Source organism: Schistocerca cancellata, chromosome 2 (genome assembly GCF_023864275.1).
Source record: "Schistocerca cancellata isolate TAMUIC-IGC-003103 chromosome 2, iqSchCanc2.1, whole genome shotgun sequence".
Lineage (NCBI taxonomy): Eukaryota > Metazoa > Arthropoda > Insecta > Orthoptera > Acrididae > Schistocerca > Schistocerca cancellata.
Window position 1 is genome coordinate 781539591 of NC_064627.1, and position 12745 is coordinate 781552335.

A 12745-nucleotide genomic window follows, 5' to 3' on the forward strand; every position below is an offset into this window, starting at 1 on the left:
AAACTTTTGCAAGCAATTAAATGTCTTTGCATGGATAGTCAGGCAGCAGTTAGAGTTGACGGTAAATTGAGTTCATGGTTCAGAGTAGTTTCAGGGGTAAGACAAGGCTGCAACCTGTCTCCACTGTTGTTCATATTATTCATGAATCGTATGTTGAAAACAATAGACTGGCTTGGTGAGATTAAGATATGTGAACACAAAATAAGCAGTCTCGCATATGCAGATAACTTAGTTGTGATGGCAGATTCGATTGAAAGTTTGATAAGTAATATTCCAGAGCTAGATCAGAAATGTAAGGACTATGGTATGAAGATTAGCATCTTCAAAACGAAAGTAATGTCAGTGGGAAAGAGATATGAACGGATTGAATGCCAAATAGGAGGAACAAAGTTAGAATAGGTGGATGGTTTCAAGTACTTAGGATGCATACTCTCACAGGATGGCAACATAGTGAAAGAACTGGAAGTGAGGTGTAGCAAAGCTAATGCAGTGAGTGCTCAGCTACGATCTACTCTCTTCTGCAAGAAGGAAGTCAGTACCAAGACTAAGTTATCTGTGCATAGTTCAATCTTTCGACCAACTTGGTTGTATGTGAGCGAAAGGTGGGTGGATTCAGGTTACCTTATCAATAAGGTTGAAGTTATGGATATGAAAGTAGCTAGGATTATTGCAGGTAATAGTAGATGGGAACAATGGCAGGAGGGTGTCCACAATGAGGAAATCAGAGAAAATTTGGGACTGAACTCTATAGATGTAGCAGTCAGGGCGAACAGGCTTAGATGCTGGGGTCATGAAACACACATGGGAAAAACAAGGTTACCCAAGAGACTCATGGGTTCAGCAGTAGAGGGTAGGAGGAGTCAGGGTAGACCAAGGAGAAGGTACCTGGATTCATATAAGAATGATTTTGAAGTAATAGGCTTAACATCAGAAGAGGCACCAATGTTAGCACTGAATAAGGGGATCATGGAGAAATTTTATAAGGGGGTATGCTCCAGAGTTAGTGCTGAAAGGCATAATCAGTCTTAAATGATGAGGATGATGATGATGATGATGAGAGGACTCGATGCAAACTAGCCAAAGCTATAAGATGACATATTGAAATGGATTCAAGGACACTATCAAAATGACATTATAATTAATGGAAAAATGATTCAAATACAAGCTCATAAGCTAGCACTACAGTGAAACTTAACAGACTTCAAGGGTGGATCTGGTTGGTGCTACAGGTTTATGAAGCATTATGGACTTAGCATGCAAACCGAAACCAAAATATCTCAGAAAATGACGCAAGAGTATGAAGAGAAAATGTTTTCTTTCCATTGCTTTATTATTCAACATCAAAATAAAACCAGTGTGGAACTAAGTCTAGCAACAATGGATGAAAGTCCTCTGACATCGAATGTGCTGAGTAACAGAACTGTTGCCATGAAAGGTGCTAAAACTATAACTATAAAAAGGTGTGGACTTGAAAAAATGCACTACACTCTTGTCCTTTCTTGTTGTGCTGACAGTATTAAACTTCATCCAATAATCATTTACAAGTGCAAAACAATGCAAAAACCTTCTGAAATATAGCCAGGTGTTGTTGTTCACATACATGAGAAGGGCTGCATGGACAAGGCTGGTATGAAATCATGGACTAACAGAGTGTGGGAGAAAAGGAAAAGTGTTTTATTGAAGAAGAGTTCTCTTCTAGAGCTGGATCAGTTTAGTAGTCATTTGAAAGATTCTATGAAAGGGAAATTGAGACAGGGAAATACCGAGTTTGCGGTTATTCTGGGAGTACTTACTTCACAATTGCAACATCTTGATGTCTCGATAAATAAACCATTTAAAGTGTATATGAGAGTGGAAAGGAACAAAAGGATGATGGATGAAACCCAACATGAATTCATGCCAAAGGGCTCTTTAAAGTGACCTACAATCAAACGTGTGTCAGTGGACAAAACAATCATGGTCTAGAATGAGAGAAGACATTATTGTTAAATCTTTCAATAAGTATGGCATAAGTAATGCTGTTGATGACAGTGAAGACTATCTTATATATGAAGAGGACAATGATGATGACAAAGAGGAAGAAGAAGAAGAAGAAGAAGAAAGAGAAGAAGAAAGTTCAGTAAAAAAAATTGCTTAGAACTAAGGTGTATCTTATTGTCCATAGCATCTTATAGTCCGTAAAATATGGTATAAAATTCTATACTGCAAAGGCCTGACTATACAATTGGAAAAAAATTCGTGAGGGTAAAACAAAAAATAAAAGAGAATATCAAAATTATTGGGTGTTTATATTCATAAGAATCTGAACTGAAAGCCACATGTTACAGATCTTCTTAAACATCTAAGCTCTGCAACTTTTGCAGTGCTGATATCGGATTTTGGGGGGAAGGGGGGGGGGGGGGGGGGTGAAAATGTCAAAAAGTTTACTTGTATGTCTCATTTTAATTCAATAATATCTTCTACCACCATTGAAGAGGAATGTGATTGCTACACAGTAGCTTGTAATAAGGATAATGTGTGGTGTCCTCTCTGGAGCCTCTTCCAGACAGCTCTTGAAAGAGTTGGACGCATGGACAAGAGCCTTAAGGTATATTTACCTGCTTATGAAGTATAATGTCAACAGTTAATCACAGTTTGAAAAAAAAAAAAAACCGTATCACCCATAAATATAATACCTGAAGGAGAAATAATTTACACATTGCATACTAAGTCTAAGTATGGCACACAAAGGAGTGAAGTATTCAACCAAACAAATCTTTCATCACTTACCCAATCATTTAATGAATTTTTGGATGATAACACTGATGTTGAAAGAGAGAGAGAGAGAGAGAGAGAGAGATCAAACAACATTAAGTGTAAATTAATGTATGCATGAAAAAAAGCATAAACTCATGTAAATTATTAGTATTTTGCCATATTTTCCACTAAAAAGATGTACTACAATTATAAATCAAACTCTTTCTGTATCATAGTGAATGTCACAACTATGATCAGTGCAATATGCAAATAACTAGCAAAAAGCAGAATCCAGTTTAAAACTTCCTTATCTTAAAAGTGGACTGTTATTCTTGAAAACAATTTTTTTTAATTTAAAGAAGAAAGTTGTGTCTGTAAATAGTTCTTATTTCCTAATCTTCACTTTTATGGATTAATAATTTATTATATACCTTATTCTTTCAGAAAATTCACACTGAGTTATTGAATGATGAAAATGTAGCAAAGGGATGGACTATCAAATGAATACAAGATTTCATTATTATAATTACAAGTCCACTTGAGTGGCACACACACACACACACACACACACACACAAAACAGTTGCAGCATTCTGACAGTGTTAGTTAGTTACTTGTTCCACAGATCAAATGCACAATACAAAATAATATGAATATAATAGAGGGAAACATTCCACATGGGAAAAATATGTCCAAAAACAAATATGATGTAACTTACCAAATGAAAGCATTGGTATGTTGACAGACACACAAACAAACACAAACACACACACAAAATTCAAGCTTTTGCAACCCATGGTTGCTTCATCAGGAAAGAGGGAAGGAGAGGGAAAGACAAAAGGATGTGGGTTTTAAGGGAGAGAGTAAGGAGTCATTCCAATCCCGGGAGTGGAAAGACTTACCTTAGGGGGAAAAAAGGACAGGTATACACTCGCATACACACACATATCCATCTGCACATGTACAGACGCAAGCAGACATTTGTCAAAATAATGTTTATACAAATGTCTGCTTGTGTTTGTATATGTGCGGATGGATATGTGTGTGTATGCGAGTGTATACCTGTCCTTTTTTCCCCCTAAGGTAAGACTTTCCACTCCCGGGATTGGAATGACTCCTTACCCTCTCCCTTAAAACCCACATCCTTTTGTCTTTCCCTCCCCTTCCCTCTTTCCTGATGAAGCAACCATGGGTTGCGAAAGCTTGAATTTTGTGTGTGTGTTTGTGTTTGTTTGTGTGTCTATCAACATATCAGTGCTTTCATTTCGTAAGTTACATCATCTTTGTTTTTAGATATAAATACAAAATAATGTTTATACAAATGCATGCTGACCATTTACTATTTCTTTTTAATGTGACTAATATGTCTACTCAAGAATTCCTCTAGGGTGTAGAAGGCACTGTTAAGGAGAAATTTTTTTAATGTGGATGAAAAGCTATAGGATTTTCATCTGAATGGCATGTTTCAAAGTACCATGATGGTTCAAAGAGGATCATGCTCATCTTCTTCTGCCAAAGTATAGAGATATTTTGAATGGCATAATATTTATACTAGTGGTGTACCCCAATCCACTTGGCAGTTGGTGGATGGGTACCACCTGGTCAAGGGGTGGGCAGAGTGAAGTTGTTGTGGTGGTGGTATCAGGTGCAAGTTTGTATCCCTATACAGGCAGTCCAGCTGCATCTTGTCAGATGGATGGTGCTGGGTGTACTTTCATTGTATTCCCACTAATGCAGAATTCCTTGCTGCACTCATTTGGTATCCTGCATCCCTATTGGCCAGATTGTCATGAATCTGTATTTCTGTGGATTAGTTTATGATGCAGTCCCAATAGCTGATTGCTTGACATAGCACCTTGATGTTCTGTAAGTCAAAAGTGTAGTCTTTCTAGATGCTATACTCTGCTATTGTTGCTCCCTCTGCATATCCCAGTTGCACATGTCTGATATGCTCCTCACAGCATTTTGAAATACAGGCCTGCATTTGCCCAATGTGTTGTCGGCCACATTCTCAGGCAGTGCTGTAAATTCTGGATACATTTAGTTTAAATGGGTTTTTTGTAGAATCAAGGCACTTTTTTTTCTTTGGCAGTGATTTGGTGGTTTTTAAGCCACATTTTCTAAGTAGTCCCACAGTTTTGGCCAAGAGCAGTCCAAGTACAGAAGGAAAGTGAGTTTCTTATCTTCTGCTTCCCTTCCCGGTTCATGTCATCATATCTCTTCTTGAATCCTCTACTAATCTGTGCTTCATTGTCCCTGTTCTTGTGGAGCACTTCCTTCAGATGTTGTACTTTGGCTGGGAGGCTTTCTTTGTTGCACATGACATACATCGTATGTACCAGGGTAGTCAACAGTGTCTGCTGTTGTGATGAATGGTGGCAGCTCATTGCATACAGATAAAGATCTGTGTCAGTCTTCTTCCTACATAGTGAAGACCCAGTATATTATCTGCCTTCTTCTTTATTAGCATATCCAAGGAAGAGAGACAGCCATTCTCCTCTATAAAGCAATGTTTAATTGACGCTGTTAATGTCATCCAGAAACTTATCAAGTGCCTTTCTACCATTCTCCCATACCATGAAAGTATAGTCAGCATAGCAGAAGAAATACTTGGTTCCTGCCAAGCAGTTTGACAGGAAAGCTCCTCAAAAATATAGCCACCAAATGCATCTGTTCATAAAATTCTGTGTGGCACTTGAAGTAGAGGGGCATTGGTGCATGTTCAGAAAGTTTCACTATTTTCAGCTCAAAAAGTTAAGACAGTATCATCAAGAAGTCTTGCAGAGGTGCCTTCATGAATAGTGATGTAACATCAAAACTCATGAGCAGATCATCTGTTTGTAGTCACATGTGCTTAAGCTGTTTCACGTAATCAGCTGAGTTGTTAATGCGATGACTACAGTGTTCCACAAGAAGTTTTAGAAGTGTCACCAGATATTTTGTTAGTCCATAATTGTATGAATTAATGGTGTCTAGTATTGGCTGCAGAGGCACTCGTCCTTGTGTATTTTGGGCATTCCACATAGATATGGTGTTGCCTGCATCCTGGGGTACAGACACTTCTTTACTACCTCTGGTAGATCTGAACTCTTCAACAGAGCCATCCTTTTCCTGGTCATTGCTGATACTGGATCCATCTTGAGCTTCCTGTAGACCAGGTCCTGTAGCAGTGAGACAATTTTATGATGGTCGTCATCATAGCACATCAAAACCATTACATTTCCTTTGTCACTGCAAGAACTATAGTTTCAGCATCATCTCTCCATGTTCAGATATCCTTCCAGTTCACTAAAGACGTATTCAGTTTTAGAAGTTGGGATTTGTTGACAACGCTGCATGTTTGCTTCCTGATCTCCTCTGCTTCTTCCTTTAGCACATCACTAATAAGGTCCTGTTTCAGTATGGTCCACAGCATGTGTTTTAAGTTCAGCCCTTCTGTGAGGACTGACATTTTAGCTGAACCCAGTACTTTCTCTGTCAAATTTACTTTAGCTCTGGAGTTATCTGCCTGCTTCTTAGTCATCTGAGCTTCTAACAGTCTGTCAAATTTGCCAAGCTGATTTTAAACAGTCCTTCATTTTGGTACCACAGAATGAGCATAATAGCTTCTCTCCACATCCTGGTAGTGCCTTTACCGTAAGCAGATGGCATGCGAGCAGGGTGTAAGCATTCTTTTCCACCTCTTTCTGTGAAAAGTGAATGCACTCCTTCACTGTGGCCAAGTCTGCTTGTTGTAAAATCTGGGCTGTCTTCTTGGATTTTGTGACTGTCTTAACCATGGTAAATTTCTCACTTCAGCATCACTGTAGAAAGCAAAGGTACTAAGAAGGTTTGCTTTCCTGGTGCTTTCATTCAGCAGGTGTTTGAAACTCCAGATCATCTCCTCTCCACAAATATGCTGTATGTGTGAATGCAGTATATTGCCAATGAAAAGCTCTCGGGTTTCCAGCCAAGTGGCAAGAATAAAGCACCGTGACATTTTGAAAAGAGTCATACTTATCATCCTCTGGTAAAGAGATATTGTGGATGCCAAGATATTATACTAGTGGTGTAGCCCCCTACATCTGGCAACAGGATGCTGGGTACTGCCCATCAGAGGGTAGAGTGTGGGGGGTCATTGAGGTTGCAGAGGTGATGGTAGTGATCATGCATCTCTATCTGTGCATTCTGGCTGCATGTTGCAAATTGGATGGTGCTAGGGACATTCTCCTGAGTTTCAACAGTATATCACTAATCATAAAAGTCCTCTAGAAGACTCCATGACACTGCTGTCTCAACTTTTCAAACGGTAAAAAGTGAAACATTTTGAACATGGACCAATGACCACACTTACAATACAATGGAGCATTTTATAAACAGCTGAATGGAATGGCAATGAGATCCCCACTGGCTCCATGATCACAACTCTCTACAGAGAACACTTTGAGGAGGTGTTCCTTCAAACCATTTGCCAGAAATGCAAGCACTTTTTCCACTATGGTGATGATACATTTGTTGAATGAGAGCGTGGTAGACAGACACTCAATGATTTTCTGAACCATCTGAAGAGCATCCATCAAAACAATGATTTCACTATGGAAGTAGAGGAAAATGGTTATTTCCTTTTCCTGGGCATACTACTAAAGAAGAAGTCAGGTGGTAGACTGGGACATTCAGTATGTAGGAAAAAAACATAGGGCTTTACTAGTATGCAACAAGCTGCCACCATCCAGCTCAACAGCAGATGCTGCTGACCATCCTGGTACATAAGATGTGTGTCATGTGCAATAAAGAAAACCTTCCAGCCAAAGTACAACATTTAGAGGAAGTGTTCACAAGGATGGGCACAGATCAGTGGTGCATTTGAGAACAGAAAAGACTGAACCAGGAAGGGAAAGCAGAAGACAACTCAGTCTGCTCTCAGCCAAAATTGTGTAGCTACTTGGAAAATCGAAGTTAAAAACCATTTTCTGACCACTGCTGAAGATGAAAGATTAGCTTGGTTCTACAAAAGTCCCTTTTAAACTAAATGTACCTGGGTTTTACAGCATTGCCTGAGAATGTGGTTAACAATACATTGTGAAAATGCAGCAATATATTCCAAAATGCTGTAAGGACCACACCAGGTATGTGGAACTGGGACATACAGAGCATAACATCAGGACATCAAGATGCTATGTTGAGCAACTGGATGTTGGGCCGGCATGATAAAAAAATCCATTAAAATACAGATTCATGAAATTCTGGTCAACAGGGATTAAGTATACCAACGTTGAATCCTGTGTTATTGACAAAATGATGAGAGCACACCCAGCCCCAGTCGTCTTGCAAGCTGCAGCAAGAATGCCCAGACACAAGCATGAATGTGTATCTGCTATCATGACCACCACAGCAATCTAACGCCACCCTTCCTGCCCACTGGCCGGACAGTACCTAGCCCCCACAACCAGGTGGAGGGCACCCACCACTAGTGTAGCTATTATGCCATTCACAATATCTTGACACATTGTCAGAAGGTGATGAGTATGACATTCTTCGAAACATCATTGTACTTTAACACTCAACACGCAACTGGAGACCCAAGAACTTCTCATCTATAGTATACACTGGAAAAGTCTACATTCACACCATGTAATTTACTTTTGAAAAAACTTCTATTATCTGTCAGACATTTTATTTCCATGGATAGATGTTCATGGATTTTTATCACTGCATATTTCACCTCTGTTTGTGCCAAAGTTAGGTTCATTAAAGGGTAATGCTGGTCATTTTTTGTTCTAGTGATGTACTTATGAATATCTCTGTTACTCTCAAACTGAAATGGACTGTTGATAACAGATTTCTTAAGTAAATAAGAGTACTGTGAGGCTGCGGTAAACGTTTCCAGCTGTTTAAAGACATACTTGCAAAATATAAATGTGTGACCTCCACAAATAATTCAAATTACTTTCTTTCATGCAATCGATAGTTTTTGCTTAAGTTACCGCAGAACAGAAGGCATCAATGAATGAAAAATTGCAAACTGTTTTAACTTACTGACCTCTATATCCCCAAGGTTGGCAATTATCCTTATGGCAAAAATAGTCAAACCTAAAAGTTTCAGCTGCTTTACTGTACAAGGTGAATCAAAAAGAAAGAAAAGATATCAATTGCTTATTATAGACAAACTGTGAAAGATAGAAACACATTGTGCATTTCACTGGATAGAGAACATTTCAAAGTTTTGTGTTTTTATTTATTTATTTACATCCTGAATCGTTGAGGTATATATACCATACCTTAGATGTTGTTCACATAGACACTTGCCGTACAGTCAACATGAGCACCATGCAACACTCAGAAAACATTGACATGGTAGGCCCTTTCATTCCACACAAGAATCAACAGGCCTCTGTTTATTGAATCAACAGCATCAACAGTTTAATTTCTCAGATCTTGAAGAGAAGTTGCCATAGGTGGAAGAAAAACTCTGTGTTTTATGTAGCCCAACAGAAAAGAACTGCCAAGTGTGAGGTCTGGTGACAGGATAGATGAAATATTAATTGGTATGAAAAGATGAGTCATTTGCAAAAATTGTCTCCTAGCATATCCTAGAGAACTGAAATTTAAAATTCATACCTTCTGTTATGGTCATTGTGACGCAGTTGCTGCAGTAACTGAAACTTGTAAGGCTTCAGATGCAGGTGTCATTACAGAACCCACCACACCATCATTTGAGGAAACAGCGCATCTTGTGGACTTCTGAGGGCTCCATGTGAACATGTCTCAGATATGCTTCATATTTTCATCAGAAGTGTGTGGACAGCCAGGGCTCTTCCCTTTGCACATGCAACTGGTCATAAATTTGCTTGTGCAGAGGTGTCTTCTTGCTGAATTGACAGCAGAAAGCATGTTGCACTTCAACAGTAACTTGACTTTGTGCAAATTCCAACACAAAAAATGATTTTTCTTGTGGTGTAGTTGCCATATTGCTACAAACAAATAACAGTGCAGCTGTGCCAAAACTTTGAACCTTCCTCTATGCAGTAACATGCACAGTGTGTTTCCATCCTTTATACTTTGTCTGTTATAAACAACTGCAATCAGTTTCTCCAGTTTATGTTTTCAGTAACATGCACACTTAAGAAATTATAATTTTCTATCCTGTTTATTATTTATTGTTGCTATACTAGGTTAATTGGGGTGGCATATTTTTGACATGTAAAGACTATGTGAACTGTGCTGGTGTTCACAATAATGCTTCAATTTTTGAATCATCTGCAGACAGGACTAATTCTGCCCCCTGATTCGAATGAAGAGGTAGGTCATTAAAATAAAGCAAGAACAGTAGTGGACCAATAATTGAATCCTGTGGGGCTCAGATTGTACTTTTTCCGCATGCATGTAGTGTGGCATCTTTGTACTACTCAAACACCATAGGGTAACTTTCTGGGCTCTGTTTCTTAACTAAGGACTAAACCAGGCATTTGCTGAACTATGTATTCCATAAAAACTTAACATCTCTAACAGAATATTATGATTGACACAATCTAATAACTTCAGTAACTCACCAGAGATCCCAATTGGTCATATTTAATCATTTAAAGGTTTTATTATTTGCTCGGCACATGTAAAAATATTGATTCAGTAGAATGGCCATTTTGAAATTTAAACTGTAACTAGCCAAGTATCCCATTACTATGCAGGTGAACAACAATCCTGGAGTACATTTCCTACTCAAAAATCACAGAAAAGGATATAAAGAGGGATGCTGAGCAATAGTTATTGACATCTGTGGACTCACCCTTTTTGTGGAGAGGCCTAGTAGTGGCATATTTCAATCTTTCTTGGAAAACACCCTGAGTTAATGACACATTACTTAAGGACTAAGGACATTACATATTACGGGGAACTTAGTAGAGAAATTATCCACCCCACATAAATTTTTACTTTCTAGAGCCATGATGATATTTCTTATTTGAGATGAGTATGTAAGATTAATTTTTATCCACTAAATGTTCTCTGTATTGCTTCTTCAGTGTACTCTTTTGCTTTCTTTTCTGCACTACTTACTCCCATCGTCTCACCTATTCTTAAAAAGTAACTATTAAAAATAACTGCTGCATATGACTTTATTTTGCAATGCTCCCATTCCCTTTAACACAAGTAACGCCATCTTCTGTGGCCTCTTAAGCTTTTTCTCTTTTAACAAATTTTATTATTTGATCTGTCAGTTTCAGACATGATGCGAAGACTACTAGATTATTTTTTTTTTACAGTTTTTCTGACTGTGTTACAGTACTGTATATAATAAGACGGTAGTCATAGTGATTACTTGTTCTGGCTATTTTGCGAAAGTCCTTTTTTCATTGTCACGAGACTCTGATACCTGTAGTTATCCAGAATTTCTTTACGACTTCTCATAATTAAATTTAATTTTCTTTTTAGGAAAAACCTCTCTCTCTGTTCCTCCTTGCTCTCTCTTGCATCTTCTCCTCCCCTTCTCTCTGTCATTCTCCTATTCCTGCTCCATATGTCCAACTCCTCCTCTCCCACCCTAAGTTCATCTCCCTCTCCCTGTTTCTCTGTCCATCGCCTTTTCTTCCCTTTCTCTGTCCACCACTTCCTCCCCCCACCCCCTCTCTGTCTGTTTACTCCTTCCACACTCTCTGAATGTCACCTCTCCCCTTTCTCTGAAAACCTCCTTTTTCCCCTTACTTTGTCCATCTCCTTGCCCTCTCTTTCTCAGTCCATGTCTTTCTCATCCCTTTCTCTGTCTATCTCCTCCTCCCCTCTCTCTGTCCTTCCTCTCCTCTCCATTCTCTCTGTCCACTGCCACATTCTCCCTCACTCTGTCCATCTCCTGCTCCTCCTTGTCCATCTCCACCTACCCTTCCCTATGTCCATCTTTTACTCCCACCTCCCTAAGTCCATCTCTACTCCCCCCTCCCTCTGTCCATCTGCTACGTCACCATACCCCAATGCATCTTATCCCTGCAGTACTTCTTCACACACACACACACACACTTTTAGCGAATTGAAACATTATCAGTCCTGCTGTTTACATTTTATGAAAGCTAAACTATCCGGACAACAACAATACCTACAAGAAATGAGTCAAAACAATGACAGAAAACATTTTGATTGTGACAGTAATAACAATAGTACACATATATATTCATTGTTGTGTGTTTAGACCTGTTTTTTAGTTGCACATTTATCCTTATGCTGTGCCAACTTTTGTAAGAGCAACAACAGTGGCATTGGATGAATCATTTACTAAAGATATTTGAGCGCTCTTTTGGAATGTATAATTGTGGACTCGCTGCATAACATCATGGAAAATTACTTGCAGAAATGTTTTGAGCAGTGGAAGAAATTAATGCTGACTTACGTGGACTCAAATTTGTCACACTCTGAAGGCGACCACTATTGATTCATCATATTATGTAACACTTCTATAGTAAACTGCTCAACCACTGTTATTAAACTGATTGGTTTTAATGAAGCTTGTTGCAACATATGAACACAATTAATGGTGTAAGAGACAAGTGTGCACCAATATTTCAAAACAGATAGTTTCTGCAACACACTGTGTACCATCAAATCACATGGAATAAATAAATAAATAAATGCAAGCAGTCTCTTTTACTTTTTGGTGTACTTTTATTACCTGTCAAATTCTTCTGGTTTAATGTCCAGAAAAGGATTGAGGCTCACTACTCCTGCATTATTGACCAAGAGATCTATAGGTCCAGCTGATTTCACAGCTTCTCTTGTTTTATCCCAATCAGTTAGGTCTACAGCAATTGTAGTAACATTCACTTCACGGGCCAATTGTTCTAATGGTTCCTTGTTGAGTGAAAGTGCAACAACTTCAGCGCCACACTTCACAAGCTGCTTTGCAATTTCTTTCCCAATACCTGAAACAACAGTTACTGAAATGTACTAAAGAAATATTTTATTTCCTCCAAACAACGACAAAGAATAACTCTCTGAATAAATTATCTTGAAGCTTCATTTCTGCATTTAAATACATGACTGTTTTTAGT

At 38.6% G+C, this 12745-nt stretch overlaps 1 protein-coding gene across 1 annotated transcript in view; it reads right to left on the reverse strand.

Annotated features, from left to right (window-relative positions):
* Nucleotides 1-12745, reverse strand: part of LOC126148386 (L-xylulose reductase-like) — a 54611-nt gene that overhangs the window by 14732 nt on the left and 27134 nt on the right. The window contains exon 2 of the mRNA XM_049915755.1: nt 12367-12616. Within this exon, the coding sequence (XP_049771712.1) occupies nt 12367-12616 (250 nt within the window). The remainder of the gene's footprint in view (nt 1-12366; nt 12617-12745) is intronic.